The sequence below is a fragment of the Boleophthalmus pectinirostris genome, unplaced genomic scaffold (assembly GCF_026225935.1).
Source record: "Boleophthalmus pectinirostris isolate CB_2022bp ecotype Guang Dong unplaced genomic scaffold, ASM2622593v1 HiC_scaffold_6, whole genome shotgun sequence".
Taxonomy (NCBI): Eukaryota; Metazoa; Chordata; class Actinopteri; order Gobiiformes; family Gobiidae; genus Boleophthalmus; species Boleophthalmus pectinirostris.
This window is the reverse complement of record NW_026571447.1, coordinates 27,030,292-27,052,093: the sequence shown is the minus strand read 5'-3', so window position 1 is coordinate 27,052,093 and position 21,802 is coordinate 27,030,292. Positions and strand designations below refer to the sequence as shown.

At 37.6% G+C, this 21,802-nt stretch overlaps 3 protein-coding genes across 7 annotated transcripts; 2 read left to right on the top strand and 1 right to left on the bottom strand.

The window, feature by feature from the left end:
- The first annotated feature begins 361 nt into the window (after nucleotides 1–361).
- Nucleotides 362–2,774, top strand: rbm12ba (RNA binding motif protein 12Ba). Its single transcript, XM_020937287.2, has 2 exons — nucleotides 362–504; nucleotides 969–2,774. The coding sequence occupies exons 1-2, from the start codon at nucleotides 478–480 to the stop codon at nucleotides 2,562–2,564; spliced, it is 1,623 nt and encodes a 540-aa protein (XP_020792946.1). The 5' UTR covers nucleotides 362–477; the 3' UTR covers nucleotides 2,565–2,774.
- On the bottom strand, nucleotides 2,720–7,638 carry si:ch211-197h24.6 (uncharacterized). 2 transcript variants are annotated; one of them, XM_020937288.2, is made up of 12 exons: nucleotides 7,493–7,638; nucleotides 7,003–7,106; nucleotides 5,513–5,543; nucleotides 4,918–4,998; nucleotides 4,680–4,819; nucleotides 4,458–4,583; nucleotides 4,329–4,374; nucleotides 3,973–4,026; nucleotides 3,559–3,887; nucleotides 3,179–3,280; nucleotides 2,996–3,074; nucleotides 2,720–2,927 (listed from the first exon to the last, which is right to left on the bottom strand). In XM_020937288.2, the coding sequence occupies exons 2-12, from the start codon at nucleotides 7,102–7,104 to the stop codon at nucleotides 2,884–2,886; spliced, it is 1,134 nt and encodes a 377-aa protein (XP_020792947.1). In that variant the 5' UTR covers nucleotides 7,105–7,106; nucleotides 7,493–7,638; the 3' UTR covers nucleotides 2,720–2,883. The 2 variants fall into 2 exon arrangements, with proteins under 2 accessions (XP_020792947.1, XP_055019675.1); XM_055163700.1 differs by lacking the exon at nucleotides 5,513–5,543 and having other exon boundaries at nucleotides 7,493–7,527.
- On the top strand, nucleotides 7,610–21,788 carry tex10 (testis expressed 10). Of its 4 annotated transcripts, none has more exons than XM_055163698.1 (16): nucleotides 7,610–7,752; nucleotides 8,401–8,601; nucleotides 8,877–9,064; nucleotides 9,667–9,993; nucleotides 10,575–10,784; nucleotides 11,278–11,533; nucleotides 11,777–11,892; nucleotides 12,161–12,408; nucleotides 12,952–13,087; nucleotides 13,622–13,791; nucleotides 15,047–15,224; nucleotides 16,823–17,045; nucleotides 18,969–19,049; nucleotides 19,624–19,805; nucleotides 20,620–20,830; nucleotides 21,466–21,788. In XM_055163698.1, exons 2-16 carry the CDS (start codon nucleotides 8,419–8,421, stop codon nucleotides 21,586–21,588), a joined length of 2,832 nt encoding a protein of 943 aa, XP_055019673.1. In that variant the 5' UTR covers nucleotides 7,610–7,752; nucleotides 8,401–8,418; the 3' UTR covers nucleotides 21,589–21,788. The 4 variants fall into 4 exon arrangements, with proteins under 4 accessions (XP_055019673.1, XP_020792929.1, XP_020792928.1 ...); XM_020937269.2 differs by lacking the exon at nucleotides 7,610–7,752 and adding an exon at nucleotides 7,848–8,007; XM_055163699.1 differs by lacking the exon at nucleotides 7,610–7,752 and adding an exon at nucleotides 7,857–8,007 and having other exon boundaries at nucleotides 8,397–8,601.
- Nucleotides 21,789–21,802: the final 14 nt, after the last annotated feature.

Here is a 21,802-nt window from a genome sequence, read left to right as displayed (position 1 = left end):
CAAGAATTGCCCCAGGAGTCCCTATTTTTTGACCAGTCTGATTCCTGCCAACAGTAAAGAGAGGCATATATTGACATTTGTGTAGGTAAAATACAGAAAAGCTGCTTAAAAATGACCAAAACACAACGAAAATGTGACTATACTCCCATTAGTGCTGAGTGCATAAGAATTTCCCTTAATTATGCACTCGTTTCACAATTTACCAACCCAAACCAGGGATGTCCCAGTTTTTATTTTGAAAATCTGGTCACCCAAAACAAGCCTGTAATTCTTTTTATTCAGGACCGATGCTTATTGTGCCCCAGTCCTCTAGAGGGCAGTAAAAAGCCCGTGTAAACCATATACACAGAGACACAGACCAACTCCTCCTGGCGGGAGAGGCGCACACTGCGGCGGGCGGAACGGAGCAAGAGGGTTTGGCGAAGCACATGGGTGTTTTTGCAGACACTCTCTTCAAAACTTGAGCGGTCTTTGTCGATGATTCCACGTTTTAACACACATGTAGTAAGTCTGGTTTACGTATAACTAGAGAATATTGCTAATCTTTTACAGCTTTTGTTTATATTTGAGCTTTTTCACAACTCAGGCCTTTGTCAAATTCTGCTTCCTCCTTCGATAAAAAGCTCGAGAGTGGGGCTCCAAGTATGTCAGTATGTCTGCGTTATAACATGTTAAATAATGCATGAGAGTGCGAATTTTAATTGAGATCGACATTTTTTTTGTCTAAAAATCGTATATAAAATTTTGGGGGGTAAATGCGTTTGATCTGGAATTCAGATTGGGGTAGAAATACATTTGACAGTTAATTTTGTGTTAAATGACAGTGATTAACAGTCTGCTGTGTTATTATGTTATCAAAATTTTAAACTGAGATAATCAATATGAGAAAAAAACAAAACAAAACAAGCTTTTCTTGCCCTGTCACCCAGCACTTACTGTATGCATGCTTTTTTTTTTTAATCTTGCAGATCAGTAAAATGAGCACTATTCTACAACTACGAGGTTTGGATACAAAGGCAAATGCTGAAGATATCCGGGGCTTTTTTGGAGCGATTCATATACCAGACGGTGGAGTGTTTATTACTGGAGGGGCACTTGGGGAGGCTTTTATTGCTTTTAACAGTGAGGAAGATGGCATACTTGCAATGCAACAGAGTGGACATTTCCTCAAGGACTCAAAGGTGGACTTGCAGATTAGTAGCATGGTGGAACTTGAGCACAAAGTGGACACATTTCTCAACAGAAAGAAGTCTAAACATCGGGCAAATAAGAGTCCTCGTAATTTCTCAAGTGATGGCGCATTACCCGTACCTGATAAACCGGTTAACCCGCGGTCTGATTATGGTTCACCTTCTGATATAACACGACTTGATACAGGAGCTGAACAAACTATAAACAAGGATACTCCTGACTCAAAAAATACATTTCTTCTTCGCATTTGCACTTTACTTCAGGGACTTGCATCATCTCAGGGAAAAAACGACCCATGTGACTCCTCAGCAGAACCGCCTCTCTATAGTCCACCTAACCCTGGCTTTATTAGGGTGTTTGGTTTACCCAGCACCACAACTAAACAAGACATATGCAATTTTTTCCAAGGACTAAGCGTAAAGGAAGTTTTAGTGAATGTAAAGTTGGGAGTAAATCATGGTTGTATGGTGAAGTTTGAGACTTTCCAAGAGGCTACAGAAGCGCTGAATTTTAACCAGAGTTCTGCGTGTGTGGAGGTACGAACAGCAACAGAAAAGATGTGGATTAATGCTCTACAAGAACATGAAGATGGTGATCATGAGGGTGTAACATTAGAGCAGGGTCCTTTAAAGGATACCGTGAACTATTCCAAAGTTTCCAAGTGGCCCAGAAAGAAGCGCAATACAGACTCAATGCAAAAACCACCCAAAAAATTGAAAAACTGTCAAAGTGATAATATAGAGTACATTATCATGGTCAGTCATCTACCAGTGAGTATCGTCAAGACTGAAATAAAAGAACTTTTTGGATGTCCAAATATTGCTCACTCAAACGTTCTTCATTTGCTGGATTCTGAAGGGCAACGGACTGACAAAGTTTTTGTAAAGTTTGACAAAGAAGAAGATTACGACTATGCAGTGAACCTCAATGGCTGTCATGTAGGCTCCAGTGTGATTGAGGTCTCACCAATTACAAAAGAAGAGATGACTAAAATGATTAAGTCCCAAAGAAAACCTAAGCAAAACACACAGGCCAGGAAACCACATCAAAATGGGAAAATGGACAATAAAGACATGCAAAGTCATGAAGTTGATGTAAACGAACGGAGATGCCTGTATGTAAGAAATATGCCTGCAAATGTGCAGAGGAGTCAAATCAAAGGACTCTTCACTGAAAACAAGCTGAAGGAGGAAGACATCACATTGTTGCATGACAGTGATGGCATATGCATTGGAGAGGCTGTTATTCAGTTTCAGTCTCAGACAAATGCTGCCTTGGCTTTAATGCATCACGGAAGGGAGTTCCTGGGAAGCAAAATACTGCTTACGCCGATTAGTGTGAAGCAGATGCAGAGTATTTTGTTAAATTATTAAGCTAGTATTTGCATCATATACCCCTGTTAATGTTGGCAATTTAAGTTGCCAATATTTTAAGTATTTTTAAAGTCAGTGTTCTGTCTAAACTGTTTTTATTTTCAAAAAGGTCCAGTTTAGACAAAGTGCGTTTTTTAAAAGAAAATAAGCACATGTTCAGCCATTTCTTTCCTCTTTAATAAAACAGCTCAAACATGTTAAGTCATAAAATATGTATGTAAGCATTTTATCTTGGAATAGTTTGAAACTTGAACATCTACAAAAGACACCTAAAAACAATGAATTCACAATTGGAGAGGCAATGTTCATCTGCAGATTGTCAGTTGTAGTACCGGGATGGAGCATCAGTATACCTGGACAAACCTGCAAAAAACAAAGTTTTTTCATTGTACACAAGTTAAGAAAAAAAACAGAAACACAATATTGCATACCTTGATATCCAGTGTATTGTTCATTGCGACTTGGTATTGTGGGTCCTGGGGGTGGAAACACAGAAGGCACAGGAGGACCCTGTGAAATACAAAGCCCATACACTTGTTAAGATGGCAAAGACGCTAATCTAAAATCAAAAGCATTGTTATCTGTTAATCAGTTGCAAGGAACAATGGCAATACCTCGACACGTCTGAGTCTGTATTCCATTAGCACATCTGTCAACTTTTGTGTCACCTTTAACACCAGCTGGGCATCGCTCTCACTCTGGATTTTGAAGGTATCCTACAAAGAGGTGTAAAAAAAAAAAGTTAAGATACCATTTCAAACTATTTCATACTTGATACTCAATTTTAATACTACAACAATGATTGGAAACACCAATGTATGTAAAATCATGTGGTCTTATACTAGTTGAGATTAAAAGCCAAGGCTCAGGAAAGGTCTTTTTAAAATTCTTTCAGTATCAATATTTGCTCAAATTAGCATCCAGTTTTGATATTTTCAGGATGTGAATATATATTTTTTACCACCAGAGTAGAAAAAAATGGCAATGAACTTACCAGGTAGGTGAGCAGCGTTCCGGAGAGGTCCCCACCATTTGGATTAGCAGGTCTTCGAGGAGGTGGCAAAGCAGGAGGGTTCATTGACCTCGGTAGTGGTCTCTGTGGGGGCCTTGGTAGGGGCCTCAACATATGTCTATCTCTGTAGTCCTCAGCATAGTCACTGGAGGGTTCGTAACCATCAAAATCACCAGGTCCATATTCATCTCCCATTAGGTCATGGTCCGCATCATGAAAGTGGTCCAGAGTGTAATCAAGAGGAGGGGCCTTTACTGTTGGGTACCCTCCAAAGCCCTCCATTCTATAGCCACTTCTTGGGGTTTTTGGACCTGGGAAAGGGCATAGGATTAGAAGAATACCTATTTTTTTTCTTTGTCAGTGCATTCATTTTCTACAATAGAACCAAAGAATTACCAAATGGCATAGTTTTGGCTGATGTTGTAGGAGCAGTCCCAGGATTGACTGAATCTGGAATAAAAACAGAAATGTTTACACTCAATACAGACTACGGGCTAAGCACATTTTGAGCAGATTACTTTCACAACACTCTGCACAGTGCTACAGACCAGATATCTGTAGCACAGATAGAACATGAGTTCTACTCATACATTTTTGGCTGAAAACGAAAAAGGTGAAAACTTCATGCTTATATAGTTTATGACCGAACCACATTAGGTCTAAACTAGGTATAAGCGCTGTGCTTTTAGATGCACAAAGATGCACAAATTATCAGTAATGATCAGTGATCAACTTCTCCTCAAAATACTTACAGAAACCCTTGAATGCTGGTACATCAGCTGGTTCCTTCAAGATGACCTAGAAGCAAGTTCATAGAATGGGTTTATTGGCAGAATTTCTTGAAATGTTGTGTACATGTGTATAGTGCATTATGTTTTTACCTTGAGCTGTCCCCTGCCCTCTGTGTTCTCAATCTCCATGGCATTGTCTTTAATAGTCTGCTTTAGTGATTGGTCTTTATGGACAGCTTCTTCTTCAAAAGGAACCTTGTCAGGGTGTACCTTTTTCTGCAAGAACATCAAAGCATGAACCAAAGATCATATCGTTAGAACATTGTCCTAACAGTATCATTATTCCTATGTCAGAGAGATGGCTGTACTTACTATATATCTAAAGGAGTGCTTCCATCCTTTGATATGCTCAAACATATGAGTTTGCACTTGGATTACATTACACAATTTGCAGTGGTAGTGTGGTGGAAGGGACTTGCTGGGGCTGCGATACTCCCACACATACTGAAGACCTGCAAGTATTTAAGACAAGATCACATGATCCATACAAGCAATTTACACAACGTATAGTCAGGGTATGGTTTATAAAGAAAGAAGTCTACTCACTCACCAATTACAGAGACACCAGTGAGTTCTTTCAACCGTTGGGCAAGAGATGGCATGGCATGGATGGTGTTTCCTTTTGTATAAACTTTAAATTAAAATACAAATACAATTAGAATCAAATCAAACATGATTTCACATCTAGATTTTAAACTTAATTAGATCCACATGGTTTTGGCATTTAACACCAAATGAACTGCACTGGTAAAATGCCATTTTATGCAGATTCACAAAGAATGTAGTGGACTCCAAGCAGGAAAGCTCTTTGGCCACCTATATCAAACAGGGAGCCCGACTTGGTTTACTATTGATGTGTTTCACAACAGACCAAAAGCCTGTTTATTTTTGTCAGGGGAAAAAACTGCAAAAAGCAGTTTTAATTGGATTATTATATGCCACAGCATTTGCACCAGCCACCATAAATGTGAAAACCTTAAGAATACTTGTTAATAATTTAAGACAAGAACACCATTACAATTATTGATGAAAGCAAAACTATTTTAAGACCAAGGTCTCAAAACAGAATTGCCACTGCCAGAGGCAAGAAAGATGAATCTCCTTTACCTCTTGAGTTGGCAGTGGCATTTAGTGAACAAACTTACCGATCTCATCAGAATGCTGCAGCGGCTGTCTCTGTGAGGGTAGGATATACCCAAATAAAGAAGAGACACAGGCATTAGTGACAGCATGGCACTCAGATTAAATGCCAAGTGATCCTTTCTTTGGAGTTTGTAGTGCAGTACCTTTAGGATGCATACATAATTACAAAGACAACAATTCACTGCATAAAATAAGAAAATAAACATATTTAGCCTGGGTAGTCTGTGGTCATCACAGGCATCCAAAAAGTACGGGTGCCTCAACTGTCAACATGAAATCTTTAATCCATGCAGTGAGCAGATGCACTTCAGTATGTTTATGGTCCTTGTAAATGTAAAAAAAGAACTGAAAATAATGTACCATAAAATAGCAATTACTTTCAGGGGCAGCACATGTGTGTATTCAGGTCATGATTAAATCTTACTGACTTGAATATAGCCCAGTCATGAGCAGGCCTAAATTAGGCATATGTTCTGCTCGGGTGTCTTCCTGTGTGTGTTCCTGTGTGTATGTGTGTTTTCCTGTGTATGTGTGTGTGTGTGTTTAATTATGTGACAAACTAAGCAGCGGGTGCATGGGAGGGCAAAATTTGCAACAATACAAAATCCTTGCAAATCTCCCAACATGCTGTGTCGGACGAGTGTCCCTATGGTGGCAGTGCATTTTGCACCAAACAAGTGAATGCAAACGTACAAGGATGCAGTATGCAGCTAACCAACTTGTCCAGTTTGTTCTCCTTTCTCACTGATATACTGGGGAACCCATTCACCAGTGAGAAACCAGAAAGAAAGAATGGATTCAGTTGGAGCTTGCTATAGAGGTTCATGAGGCAGAAGTTTGTGCCCATCCATTTGTGGCCTGCTTGGCAATGATGATCTTGTCAGATCTTACAAGCTAAGCAAGAGTGGGCCTGGATGGGAGACTGCTGGGAATATCAGGAGCCACAGTGCAGTGCCATTGACTCAAGTGTAGTGGAAACTTGTGCCCTTTCAAGACTTCTCCCAACTTGCATAATACGAAGGTGGTCTGTGAATGTTGGGAGTGCCTGGAGGGTCTGATAGCGCACATTAGTACCCTGCTTCTTTCAGTCTACTCCAAGGTAACTGACTGGGGGCACAATATTATTTTATCACCACAGAGTGTGGAGAGAATGAATAATGCACTGTAAAGTGCCTTTGCACAGTCAAAAAGTGCTATAGAAATCAAATGCATTATTTTTGTCCACTTAAAAAAACATCTACTCCAAGAGGCTGCGGCTGCTCAGCAGAGCAGGATGCATGTAACAGACTCCTGTCTGTGCACCATCGCAGGTCATGGATCCCAGCAGCAGTCAGGCTGCATAGTGGACATTGACAGACCTTATGTTAACAGTTAACTTACTATAGTTTCAGTTAAGACAACTGAACAACTAGACTGAAACTTTTGAAGTCGGAAGAACACTTTTTTTTCCATTTATCTATACCTGTGTTGCTCTCTGAATGGTTATACTTACATTTGGGCCCTTGCCCCTCTTCCCCTGGTTTTGTGGCTGCCCAAATGGAAACTTCCTTTTGGCGGCCTGGGGTGCATAAACCTGTGTATTCATTGGGTCCATCCCTGTAGATAACGCACACGAAGCAGAATACACAAGTATTAGTGATAAATAGCCAATTCAATGCTGAAGAATACTTTTTACAATTGTCGTTTAGCGAAATGCTCGTTTTGAGCTGATTCAGTCCTGGTGCATCTCTGCTCAAAGCGCGCTTCCTTTGAGTGTGCGAGTAACTTCCGAGATTATTGTGCTCGTTTGCCTATCGTCTGCATTCTTTCTATTCCAAATTAACCGTAAGATTTTCCACAAAAATACCTAAATGAGCCCCCGGTGTGAATTGAGTTAGCTAACGCAGCAGTGAAGCTAAGCTAAATTCCTTTACTTTTTGAAGCAAGGACACAAACAAGGCGAATCAGGAGACAGACGCAACCAAAATACTTAAACACCATACCTGTTACCTATGCATACAGGCTCTTAAAAATGAAACAAAAACGCAAGTGCAATGAACAAGAACAATATTTGGTGTGAGTCCTCAAAGGAAACTCAGCGTCGATTTTCGGTCTATGCGCAGAGACAACACACGGAAGGACCCCACCAACTCTTATAGGTGCCCATAGCTTTGCCTGAATAGAAAAAAGATAACATTATAATGTTTATGCGTTTTCTTCTTTGTTCTTCCTGGTGCTATGTCATGTTTGTTCCCTACTAATGGTAAGTTTTTCTTCAAAGTCTCGACTTTCCTTATTTCCCTTTCTACTTTCATATATGCGTTTCCCTGTGCTGTGCTCGTAGACGGCTTGGTGCATGTGCTCTGTGCATGATCACCACAGGACCCCGATATTACCCCGTTTCGGTGTATTACACGAGCTGCCTTTTGTTTTACTATTATACTGCCTGGATACATTTATATATTTTCGCATCAGCGTTTAATACTGCTTGGATAATCTCCATATTCCTCCCGTGTTAGTAAGTTAAACCAGCATGTTTGGTGTGTTATTCTGTTAATGTTAGCATGTGGCTAACGCTCATAACATACCCAGTCGCACTTCAACCCTGGCGCCTCTATCTTACCTTACTTATCTTATCTTACTGTACCTCTGCTTTGAATCAGCAGTGATCACCATTGGCACAAACATAGTGAAAGCTTTTCCAAAATAAATGTAGCTGTCACCCGGTCACTGTCACTGTGCATTTGTGGAGAATGGTGAATGTTTCAGGCCATGCTCTCTGCCCAAAATATTTCCCATTGTATTGTCCTTTTTTTAACCATTTGAAAACGAAACAGTGATCAAAAAAGCGTGATCAGCAGTGTAACAATGTAGTTTTTGTATGTTTATTCAATCTTTAAATTATTGACAGAGCACATAACATTAGAGGATGAAAGCCAAGAAGAAAAAGAGGCAGGATGATTTCCAGAAGGTGAAATTGAAGGTTGGAAAGAAAAAGCCCAAAGCTGACAATGCCACAAATACCAGTTTCCGCTCAAAGGGAATCCATCTTCCTGATCAACTGAAAAGAGATGCAAGTGGACCTACTACTCACAGGCATCTAGGAATAAATGTAAGTTATGCAATTGTCTTTGCTAATATCAATACGTTTACTTCAAGTCATGTTGTAACATTTTGTAAAGACTATAGGTCTTTACAACATGGAGCTGAAATTTTATGTTGTTTTCTTTTACTCTGGCAAAAATATGACAGCACTCTGGAGTAAAACGGATGATTCCATAATTCAAATGGAGGACACTGACTTAAAGTCCTTTTTATCTGACAGCAAATATTAGAATGAGTACCCAACCTATTGAAGGATATTAAATTATTGCCTCTTTTCTTTAGGATCTTCTGTCCCAGCTACACCATTACAACGCAAACGTAAAACACAGTGCCTTGCTTGGTCTGAGGGAGCTACTTTCATTAAATCCACAATTGCTGGATTCACATCTCTCTCGATTGCTCTCCGAAGTCGCTGCAGTTTTCACAGATAAAGATGCAAATGTTCGTATGGCAGCTACACGTGTGCTCAGGTAAAAATCCATTGACATTGACATTATTCTTATTTTATTGTATAATTGTTTTTAAGATTAATCGCAATCAAATCAAAAAAAGCTATTTGACTGAATGCACTTGGCAAATCACAAAATTTCATCTACAAACAACAAAATATTGTCTCTTATTTTGCATTAAAAATGCTAACCCTGTAGTTTAGAACTGTACAAATGTGTTCTCAATTGTTATTTATCAATTCATATATATATTTTTTTGACAGTTTGTCCTTAAATTCTTAAAACATAAATTATAACTTTAACTTCTTGGGTTCTTTTTTAAAGACAATACAGTAGGAAGTGTATTCACCTTGTTGACATGTTTCGGCTACTAGCTGTGAGCCATCGTCAAAACTGTTACCGGTGTTGGTTGTGACGTGCCATATATCAACTGTTGTTACTTCCCTTAAATGTATCTCCTACTGTAATGTCTTTAAAAAGAACTCAAGAAATTAATGTAGATAAGAAGACAAAGTTAACATTTTTTTAATTATAAATTACAACGCTAATCATTGCAATTAGATATTTTCTCAAACCATTCAGCTCTTATTGTTGTCATAGAAATTGCATGAATTTCTTTGCAGGTACATTGCTCAGTCAGTGCCTGCAGATCGGGTGGCCCCATTTTTCCCCCTCCTCAGTGCTCACCTGTCTTGTGCTATGACGCATATTGAAGTCAGCATTCAGGAAGACGCTATGAAAGTCCTGGATGTGCTTCTTGAACATTACCCTGCCCTGCTCGCCTCAAGACCTGCGGTGCTCCTCACCAACTTTTTGGAGTTAATTTCTCACAGACAAAACAGTGGCGGAGCGAAAAAGGCCCAGGACTCAAAAACACGTACGTGGGCGCTCTCAGTGAATCCTGGTCGGACTGTGACAAGCCAACAGTGGCGACTAAATGTTCTTCTGAGGTAATAAATATGTAATATATATGTAAACAACAAATGTGTAGAAATATCTCTTTATATTTTATTGACAGTATTATTTTGTTTCTGGCTACTTTTTGATAATTGTTTTGTGCATCAAAACTATAAGAGTTTTCTCGAGGAGTATTTACCACTTTTGTCTTATTGCTTATTATTGCTTTGCCTGGAATGTTCCACAGTATGGCATTTATTTAATTATTGCTGTTATTATTGGTAAAAACAATACCTTGAAAAATATCCATTCTTACAGTGAGTTGCTTCTCCACAGATGTGATGTGTAATTTGGTCTAGTAGTGTCACCTGCTTGATAGACGTATCCCCTGGAGATAGATAAGATTAATGCTGCAATATGAAACATTCCTGGCAAACCAATGACATCTCTATTGAGGCAACCAGGTGGCGGATCTCCTACTAAAAAGTTACATGATTCACTTTTGAATACTCAATTTTGACATCTCTTCATTACAACTATTTAATTTTATCTTATAGATACTGCATATATCGCTCACCTCTACAACATTTTTTGTATATTAAAATGTTAATTGACATAATTTCATTTTCTTTAGGCTTGGTCAATTCCTGCAGGCAGTTGTTGATGAAAGACCAGTGGAAAAGACTGATATGTCCCAAAGTGAAGGAGCAGTTGATAGCAGTAAGAAGGGCCATATCACATCTCTGAATCTAACATGGGAGGAGCTCATTTACAGTAAAGTTGCTGTGAATCTGTTTGAACATTCTGGAGCCAAGCCAACTTGGTTTTCAACATTTAAACTCAGGTATGACATTATTAAAAGTGATATTTTTTTTAGACTTGCCGCAATAACACTTTTTGAAGTTTGATATAAATTTACCTGAACCGTTCTGTCAAAGCTTGCATTTTGAATGGTGATTGAATGCCAAGATTCAGTTAGAAAAATATAAATATAACAGCTTTATGTCATGGACTTTAAAGCAGGATAATTTTAGTTAACCCTTTCACTGTAAAAAGTGTGCTGTCAATTTATTGCAACTCAATTTATGAACGTAATACTTTAGTATTACTTGTGTCTGTGATGAGTAATGAGTGAGAAAGCTTATTTAACTTTCTACAGACCAACTGTTACAGTACAAAAAAAAAAAAGAAATATGTTCCCTAATGTTTAATAGAAAATATTTACAGGAACCAGTATTTTCTTTCACACTTCAAAATTAGACAGGCTCACCTGAATGTTACTGAACTGAATGTTACTGTGTGAATGTACACACATATTAAAAACTCTTCTTCCACAGGCCACAAAGTGATTCTACATCTGAAATAGGTGAAAGTTTGGACTCAAAAGAGGCTGTGCAGAACTTTGCATCTACACTGGTCCCCCTTCTTCTTGAGGTTTGGGTCGAGGCCAGTGTCAATAATAATAATTCGTGGAATAGCAGTGATGCCGCTCACCTGCTCACGCCTGATGCCATGTCAGTAATGTTCCAGGTTTTATCCATTCTGCAACTTCTGCGGAAGTTAGCCCCACACCAAGAGCATCAAGAAGCATTGGTAAGACTTGTACTACTGGGTGCACATGTGTACTTTTTTGGCCTAGTTTTGAGCCCATCTGACGTAAACTTGATTTGGTCCTGTGTTAGTCCTAATCTAGTCCAGGTCTAGTCCCACTTTAGTCACAACTTGAATATATACTTGGGTTTAAATTTTCAGTGTTCAGTTATAATGTACTGAATGACCCTTATAAAGCTACATAATGTTCATTTAAACTTATATTAACTTATCTTTTTTCTTTAGGACGCCTGGTTCAGAAAGGAATATTTGGGTGACTTTAAGCAACATTTTCTCAAAAACTTCCCCTATGGCAACCTTGACACTCCCAAGCATAAAAAGAAGAATGACAGTATTAAACGGTATGTAAATCATGAAATTCAAAATGGAAGTCCATGCTTAAACAACCTGTCAATATCAAACTGTAAACTGTGAGTGAAGAATGAACTGTTCTTTCTCTCACTCAAACAACAAATTGCCCTTTAAAGTCAATAGGCAATATAACTTATTGACAAATTGCTGCTTTTATAATATACTGCAAGAGATTTTCTGAAGTAGAAGAAATAAATACACATAGAGGCTTTTAAATATATTTGACAATTTTAATTTTTAATTTTTTTTTTTTTTTAGGAATAAGCAAGCAGCTGTGTTGCCCGTGACGACAGTGGATCCTCTGGCATTGAACATTACCCTGTGTCAGGTTATGGTCTCCCTCAGTCAAAAACAAGAGCCCACCACAGAGTCTGACTCCGGATGGCTGACACCTTTAAGGATATTTGTTCAGGATACTCTGAGCAGTGGTGTTAAACTGAGCTCCAAGCAGCTCAACATGCTGCTGGACACTGTCTGGAAGATGGTGCTCACTCAAAAGAGCAGAGGTAAGTATTGATTGAACTTTGTTGTGCTCATGCTGTCTCAGGATCAGTACCAATCTAAACACACAATTAAAATGTTTGTTATATTGGCTAATACATGCAGTGAAATCACAACAAAATATATCTGTTTAAGATTTCATGTAAAACATTGATAACTGCCTGTTGTATCAGGAGAGTGAAACTGTGGGATTTATTTTTTATAGTTTAGGGATATCTAAGTAACGTATAGTTTACGGTATCTAAGTAATTATAAGACAAAGTGGTATATTGCCATGTGTGTTAACTCAGCAAAAAAGTATAACTAACAATCTCTTGGAAAGTCCACTGCCTGCTTGTTTCCTTGAAGAGGCACTTAAATTACAGTTTATTACCTAAACTCCGAAACAGGGGGCATGCCATCCACCAGAAAAGTTACATAGTGCACCTTTAATTTATCTTTGTGAAGAGCATTTTTTCCATGTTGAAGAGTCAAGATTCTGTGACGAAATGAATTTTGCATTAGATCAGTTTTTAATTGACATGACTAAAATATCCTGTGTTTTACAGCTGTGACAGAGGACTTGTTGGCTGCGATTTATTCTTACTATCAACAGAAGCACCTCACTCTTCAGACAAGATCGCTGCTGCTTTCTTTTTATGGCAAACTCTACCAGCAAGAACAGGTCCATTCAAACATCGCCAGGTAAATGTGTAAAATCACGTGTGTGTTTGTGTGTTGTGAATCAAAAGGGCATACGTTTTGGGCTTAAAACATAAACATTCAAAGCAGCTTCTTCTAATATTACATAATAGGATGTTCACTCAGTTGAATTTGTATTATTTATGTATTATTTTGGGCAGATTATGATTAGCTCCATTCATTGCCAAAATATCTCAACATTTTAGTTCATGATAAAAGAGCCAATTGCTTGTTCAAGTTCCAAAATTGCACACAATTACCTGCAAGTCTCGGTTTGAAAAGTTAGCTCTAATGTCCTTATCTAAGTAAATTTTCAACAGTTTTATTATGTTGTTGAATTAGTAATGAGCAAAGAATAAAATATAAAATGAGGTATTACACTGACTTGTAAAATACTGGATTAATTATGATCTCAGTTCATATTTAGATGTTCTGTCAACCTACATCTGCTACTGATGAACAGACCATTTAGGACTTAGGAACTTTTATAATCTTTTAATAATAAATTTGTGTTCCTTTGTGTCTGTTTATCTAAAGGAGCAAGGTGCTGTCCCATTGGTTGGCGTCTCTTCCAGTACAACTGTCCCAGCTGGGCCACCGTAACCCGACGTTATCAGCCCTCTTGATTCGGTCCATCCAGGCTGCAGCGTCCAGGGGAAACAAAGATATGCTCAACAGTTTGCAGAAATATGCCCCCGAACTCTATGGTACCAACAATTTAAACACATTGTAGTAATTGCAGTAGTAAGCTTTCTTTTGGACACTTTTTAATTACTTCTCCTTTTACTTTTCTAATTACTTTTCCACTTAAACATTTATTCTCTCCCACCATCATAGTTAATGAAAAAAAAAAGTATATAAAACTGCATATTTACAAAAGAGTGTACCAGTTTCCTTAAAAGAAAGACAATTTTGAAATGGACAAAGATGTACTGATTTTATTTGAAGTAACACATTTGACTGAAGTTAAGACATATCGGTACAGAAGGGGGCGCCAGATATCTATTTTCAGCACAAGCAGTTATGAAGTCCGCACTGTTTGGCATTGCTTCAAACTTGTTCCCATCTGCTGTGATGTTGGTCAGATAGTGAGCTGATAGTGTGTCTGAGGGTGAGCCCAGAGGAGGAGGGACAGAGGAGGGGGGGCCTCACAGAAACGCTTCATCACAAAACTCCTTTTGTCTGTGGCTCTCTGACATCAGAATCTGCGTCAGAGACAGAACACAGCACAAGCTTGGCCACTTCTTTCTTCACATCATAACATTTTTTTTCACAGAGGTTGTCATTTGTGAAACTTAGCACTTTCAGAGCTTATTCACACTTGCACATAGACCACACTAAAATTAGGACTTACTGGAACTAGACCAGGACTAAACATGGACTAGACCAGGATGAAACCATGTCTACATCTGGACTAAACTGGGCTCAAACCTGGACAGATGTTGTACGTGAACTATAGACCAGTAACTACAAATTGGCTTATCGATTTCTGGAATGGTAAACAACTAATTAAATAATGGATAATTATATTATGAACTAAACACAGATTTACACATGCCATGTGCTTGAACATGAGATTTTGTAACCCAGACAGCACTGCTGTTAAATCAAATATCAAGATTGTGCTTTTGATTAGTATTTTTTTTTCTTTTAAAGGAGTCTTATTATGTGTATTATTTTCTTTTCTTTGCTTTCAATCTTGTTAACAATGTTCCCTCACCGTAAACGTAGTGAAGACTTGCATGTTTGTATGACATGCATATTTGAGTAATCCTGCATTGTCCCGCATTCAAATTTCTCAGAAAATATTTGTTTTCACCAGCCCCCTATTCCCACCCACGACTACACTGTACCTTGTGATTCTTTGACACACCTATTAATTAACTTAAGAAATAATATCCCAGCTAAAATAATTAGTTACACTCCTTCTAACCTATCTGTTGTGTGTATATTGTCCTGTAGATCCTAATGAAGGCGTCATTGTGTTTTTACCGTCCGAGTTACAACATCAGATGGTCCAGCTGCTATACTTCCTGCCAAAGATGCCTCAGTCTCTTCTGGCCAATCTGAGTGGCTGCTGCAATCACGGACGCATCTCTGCCTCAATGGGAGCCTCACTCATACGAATTGTACATCTGAGGTCAGTCAGTTTTAAGCGACCCATCTAAAAGATATAATCATTTGTTCTACATTCTGAATTGCTATGGGGACAGTCTTAATTAATTCATGGATAGACTTATTATGACGACTACAAACAAAAGTCAGAACAGTAGATAAAAGGGCAATAGAAAAACAATTGAGATATGTAATTTAATTAAAGTATAATTAAATCTAACAATTTTGGTATTTAAGATTTACTACAAGATTAAATTAAAACAATTAAAACAAATAAAATATTAAAATACAATTTCAATATAAAAACATACATTTTGCACCTGTATATTGAAAATCAGTGCAGACACAGTATTCTATGATGTTCCCTGTAAACTTGAAGAAAGACCTTTTACACCAAACGTCCAGAAGGTGGCAGTATTGGAATATATAATTTTACCTTCAAATGTGAAACGTTCTGTATCCAAATCTTACTTTTCTTTACCAAAAAATATAAACTCACAGTCACAATTAATGCTTAAGTATATGAGGAACACTTCAGAATGGTTCCAATTTTATGAATTAGTTGCAGTTATAGTAATGTGAATTAAAGTTTATTCATGTGTAATAGTATTTTTCTGCTAAAATATATTCACTGGTGTCAGTAGGGCAGTGTTATACAATTTTAGCATGTGTTGACTTGAATTGGGCTGTAATAGATGTAATACAATGGAGTCTTTTGCGGTCAAGAATGTACCATCGTCATCAAGCATTAAGAAAACAGATCATCCTGCTTGTGCCTCTCGGGCCTCGAAAGAGAAAAACACACATTTCCTTCTGTTACTATGGTACCCCCCTGCCCTTGTGACAACAGAAAATTCTAACTGTTTTATTCAGTTTAAATGTATTTTTGCATCACCCAAAATAACTGCACAAGTGTCCTCACACGGCTTCACAAAAATGTAGATTTGATAAAACCCATAATTAAAGGTTTGAAAATCAATCAATGACACAGAGAAGCAGAAATATTCAACAAACTCCATCGAAATGATGAAGTTGTAGATCAGCAAAATTTTTATTGTTTTTTCTAAAATAAGCAAATACTGTTTCAAATGTGCAACATTTCTCAAACTATGATACAGGTACCTATAATGATGCTACTTAGTTATTTAGCAAGTCTATTTTTTTACACCTCATGTGGTTGTCAAACACTTTTGAGCTTTTATCAGAAGTAAACTAACTAAAAAAGCTTTTTTAATTACCATTGTGTTAATTAAAACTGTATTGGGTTTCAAGTCTAATTATTTAAAATAACTAAACTGTATCTTATTGGTGTTGTCATCAAACTAACATTTCATTGACTTGTTTTGACCTGGTGGTACGTAAAGGCGCATTCACTAATCACCACATTGAAACTAAACTGGTACTCTACTCGATACTAAACTAAGACTAGGCCTGGATCATACAGGACCAATCAAAGTTTACCTTAGGGCTTATATTCGACCCAAACCAGGACCAGGAAGTGTGAATGCACCCTAAAAGTAATATATTTTCTGTAGTGGTACTTTTTGTGAACTGCTTGAGAAGCACAGAGATTTATCTGATTTTGCGTAATTTGTGCTAAAATTATATTATATCTTAACACAGATCTTCAGTGAGTGGTTGGACTGCTGGGAGCCAGGAGCCAGCGTTGCAGGATGTGGACTATCTCAGCTTCCTGTTCTCGTCTCTGACCGGTTTCTCGTCTGAAAAACTCTCCATGCTGCAGGACACCGCGGAGGAGTGCGTTCTGCCCCTCCGCACCCTGTCACCTCTAAGCCTCCACCCCACTCCCGCCGAGCACTTCAAGCATCACTGGGATATTGTAGATGTGGGTTCACTCAACATACTAACATTTACACGGTTTATAAATGCATTCATCTTTTTCTTATAAAATTATTGCTCGTAATGTTGTTACTAGCGTAGTTAAATGTTTTAATACGTTGAAACCGTTAATGGTTTTTGTGGGATTTAATACATCTTCCTGCTTGTTTTATTTAATTTTAATGAAACTAAAGTTTACTTGAAAGATGGTTTATTAAGACAAAAAAAATAAAAATTTTAAATTAACCCCAGCTTAAACAAAAATGAATACTTTTTACGTACAACAAGAAGATCTTGCTTTTTTCCCTTCAAAATCTGAACTCTTCTCCAAACCACATGCTTTTACTGCGATTGGCTGCAGATGTCAATTAAAACAAACCTAAGTCAATAATTGAGATGAAATTGTGATGAATTCAGTCACGATTCAATTTAAATTGGATTATTGGCACGGCCCTAAACTGATCAAATGAAGTTGGTTGTAAAAATAGGTTTATATTAAAAACTGAATAATGTTGATATTCTGGACACAGCTGTGGTCTTTTAGTGCCCCTCTGGTCTCTCTGTATTGCTCATATAAAATCAGAGGGGGGACGTTTTATCGAGGTGCTCCGGCAGAGAGGGGACCTTTATCACGGTGCACAGGTTGGAGATGCGTGGTTATCGGGCACAACGGATATGCACAAATGCTAATGAGAGCCCATGGCATGATGGGAGTGTGACATTTCTGCACTGAAATTACCGCTAACGCAACTTTGCCCCGGGGCTAGTGTGTATGGGCGTTTGAGCAGGTTGGAAAGGCTTATAATCACTAATTCAACTCCTCAATTAAGGCCTCAGATCCCGTCTCTCATCTCCCTGTCGCAGTCAATCACGAGAGGTGAAAAGGAGGGAGGAGGGGCCACCACGTGGTGAGTGCGGGTGGCAATAAAGGATGCACTATGTCAAGTCTGCTGGGTCTAATGAGACAAGATTGTTTTTAATGATGGGCAGAATGCCAACAGGTGGGCCAGTTTCAAAACCACTCGCACAAACTTCTGAGGCACCACATTGCTGGGTTTCAAATGACATCTCAACATTTTTTTTTTGTAATTCAAGTTTTTATTTTATTTTATAGCTTTTAACATATAACAGACAGCAACACCTTGTTTTGATATTAACGTATATGGGCCAATAGAATAATACAGTCTGAGAGGTTACCTATATGCATGACATATAATGAGGCACACGCAGTCAATAGCAAAAAAAAACCAAACAATTAATGTGTGTATGACAAGTGTTCATGGCTCTCTAATTTCTACTCAATCTTAGCCTGTTGCAAATATAATTTCAAGCCTAAAAATGGCTAAATTGGGAAAACAAGTGTGAATATTTTTACCAAAATAAACACAATGATCTCAACTATGTTCTAGCAAAACCGAACCCATCATAGGCCCTTCAGTTAAAAACTGGTGCCCAAGATTTTAGAAAAATGACTACATTATCATTCAACCTTGCCAGCAATTTCTCATATGAAACTATTTGCATCATATTGTCCATTCATCTGTTAAAGTCTGGAGGAGAATGATCTTTCCACACACCCACATCTTTAAAACAACATCTCAACATTCTAAAGGTCAAGCTAAAATAAATATTGTTAAAATGCAGTTTTTAATGTAATACAGTGGGTCCTAGGGTCTAGTCACTAATAGAAATAATCAGGTAAAAATGTGTGAATTTTCCTTTTGAATATTTCATGGCCAAGTACAATGTAATCAATAGGAAAAAGGGCTTTTGCCCCCCTTCTGGGAATAGGACATCATCACATTGTAGATGCTTAAAACCACCAGTGGTTGTAGTGAAAAGTTTAATAATTACAGAATTCAGAAAGATAAAATCTGGGGGTGACTGTTTTAAATACAGTTTGTTAATTGTGTGATTGTTCCGCTCACAGGAAGTCTGCCTCTGTCTTGAAAATTTGGGCTCAAAATCTCAATGTTTTGACGTCGTGCAGAATGGCATGTTAAGATACTTGGTAAGTACAATTTACTAAGCAGTCATTTAAATCTGTGTGTTTGGATTGTAGTATCAATTATTAGAACTGCAAGATTCATCACAATCAAATCAATCCCAATTTGAATGGATGCAATTAGCAAATTGCAAAGGCCTCCACAAGCAACAAAATATCCTGTTTTATTTTGCATAAAAATGGCCCTGTAGTTTACATCGTTGCAAAAATGTTCTAAAGTGTAATTTTTGTATTGGTATGTCAGTTAATATTTTAGTCTTTTTGTAAATGTTTTAAATGTGAACTTTGAACAGAATCTTATTTTTAAAACATAAATCCCACATCTAACCGCAATTGCTAGAAAGATCATATTTAGGGCTGCACGATTTGGGAAAAATTTATTGATTTATTATCTGATTTCTGATACTTTTGACATTTTTATTCACAATTTCATCAGCTACATATAAGTCTAAAAACACTTAATTTACCAGTGCCCGTGGAGCTCAAGAATGTAATGTTGTCATCAATCATTAGGAAAACAAAGTGGTAATTTGAATCTTAAGTGTCTGTTTGTTGACATATTTTGCTTGTGTTTTTTTAGGCTAAGTTGAGAGTGATTCCTGACAGCACCGCGGCAGCTCTGCTCAAAGCGATGACCAGGCTGAGGGATCGTTCAGTAGTGCCCAGTGAACCTGTACTACGTCTGCTGTCTCTCTGCTGTCTCAGTCTGCTTGCTCTGCTCACCACTCTGCAACAAGAAACTCCAGAGACCAACCAGAAAAGGTCTGTGTTTAATAATAGAACTATAATGTTACAATAAAAAGTCTAAATCTGGCCAGTCTCAATAACACATGTTTAAGTGTGATTGCTGCAGAAACTGTTGCTTTCATTAATAAATAGAAGACCATTTCTTGCCACAATAACCCTAAAGCCTGAAGGCTGAAGGTTGATACCAGTAAACACTTGAATAAATGAACTATACACGAGCTGCAATAGATAAATAGCACAATGCAGAACTAACAGTTGTTATTTAATATCTCTAATATGTTATACACATACGTTAATTTACAACTATCAGCTTTGATAGCTTTATTAAATCAATTTATATTACCATAATTAGTTACTAATAAAAGTGAAATAAAAATTAAAATGCCAAGTAAAAGCCAGGCAGTATGGCAAAAAAAAAAAATCGTCATTGATCAATCTCAATTTTCAATTCAGCTTTTTTCTTTTCAAAAACAAAATTAAAATGGCTTTCAGTATCGATTTGATAATCATACATTAGTCCACATTTTTATTAGTGCCATTTAACACCAAAAACTGTCACATTTATTCCTTCAAAGTCTGAACTCTGCTTCAAACCACACTGACACGATTGACTGTAGACCTTGATTAAAAAGACCCAGTTAGACATGATCTCAAAAATAATGCATCTCAATTACTTGCCCAGCCCCACCCACTAGTGCAAACAACACTATATTCATTAAAGAGCCCAAAGTAATCCTATTCTTCAATATGTTATAATTTATTGTGACTGACATTGCTGTGATTCTGTCTAAAATTGCAGTAAAAGATCTAAATGCTTGTACTTTTGCAGGGAGGCCATATGGGGGGCTTGTGTGTCTGCTCTCAGTGGCGTCCCCCGTCTCCTGAGGATGGTGTTGCAGTTGTTACGCGTTGGAGATTTGAGCGAAGAGGAGCTGCCTCACCTGGGCCAGGTCCTGTCTATGCTCCTGCAGCACGCCCCCCTGCACAACCAACTGCTGGCAAACACAGCCCTGCTCCAAGATATAATACAACAGCTCACGGTGAGACAAAGAACATAAACTTATAATTAGGCTTCAGAGAAAATTAGCACTACTGCCATAGAAATTAGTATTTCTATAGCTTCATTAATGGTCATAAGTCTTCAGAATAGCATTCATAATAGAATAAAAGTCATGTGACTGTTCCCGAATTTGATGTGATAATTTGAGTTTGAGTACAGATCCTACCCACGAGTTAATTTAAAAATTAGAACAACTGCCATAGCAAATAAGTATTCAAAACAGTATTATTAATAATAACTTGTGGATCCTCAAAATGTCATATACAAAGTTATATATGATGGGTTTCAGTCCTGAGATTCACTGTTTTTGAACAAAATTTAAATACAGGAAAATGTGATTATCATTTGTGAAGATTGATTTACAAATTTACAAACATTAATCTTGTCCATTTTAACAGAATAATGGTCCAATGCCTTCTCACTGACAGTGAAGTAGAAATATAAAGTTAATATAAGGATATTAACCATGAACCAGCTCAAAACACCTGCATTCTTTTAGTTTTAGCATACATTTGTGACTTGCTTTCCAACTCAATATTTAACAACTGTCTCTTTAAAACATAAAATAACAGAAGAACAAGAACATAAAAATACCATTAATATATATTTTTTCAGAGATACTCCAGAGGTGGCACCAGGGAGCAGTGGATGACTGACCTGCTCTACTGTTACAGCGTTACGATGGCACACAGCTCCACAGTCCATCGGGGCAGTGTGGGAATGCGGGACATGTATTAAGATTTAGACCCTCCCCCCTCTCTGTGTTACATTCTGTGTTACAAAGAGAGCGTGGACCTTCTGTCGATATTTTTTTATAAGGGTGTATACAGACTTAACCTGGTCGATTTTGTATTCCTGTTAAAAGTATCATCTTGTCTCTTCCAACATTTCTGTAGTTTACTGTGAATTACTTGTTATTAAAAACAAAAAGTATGCCATTGTTGTCTTATTT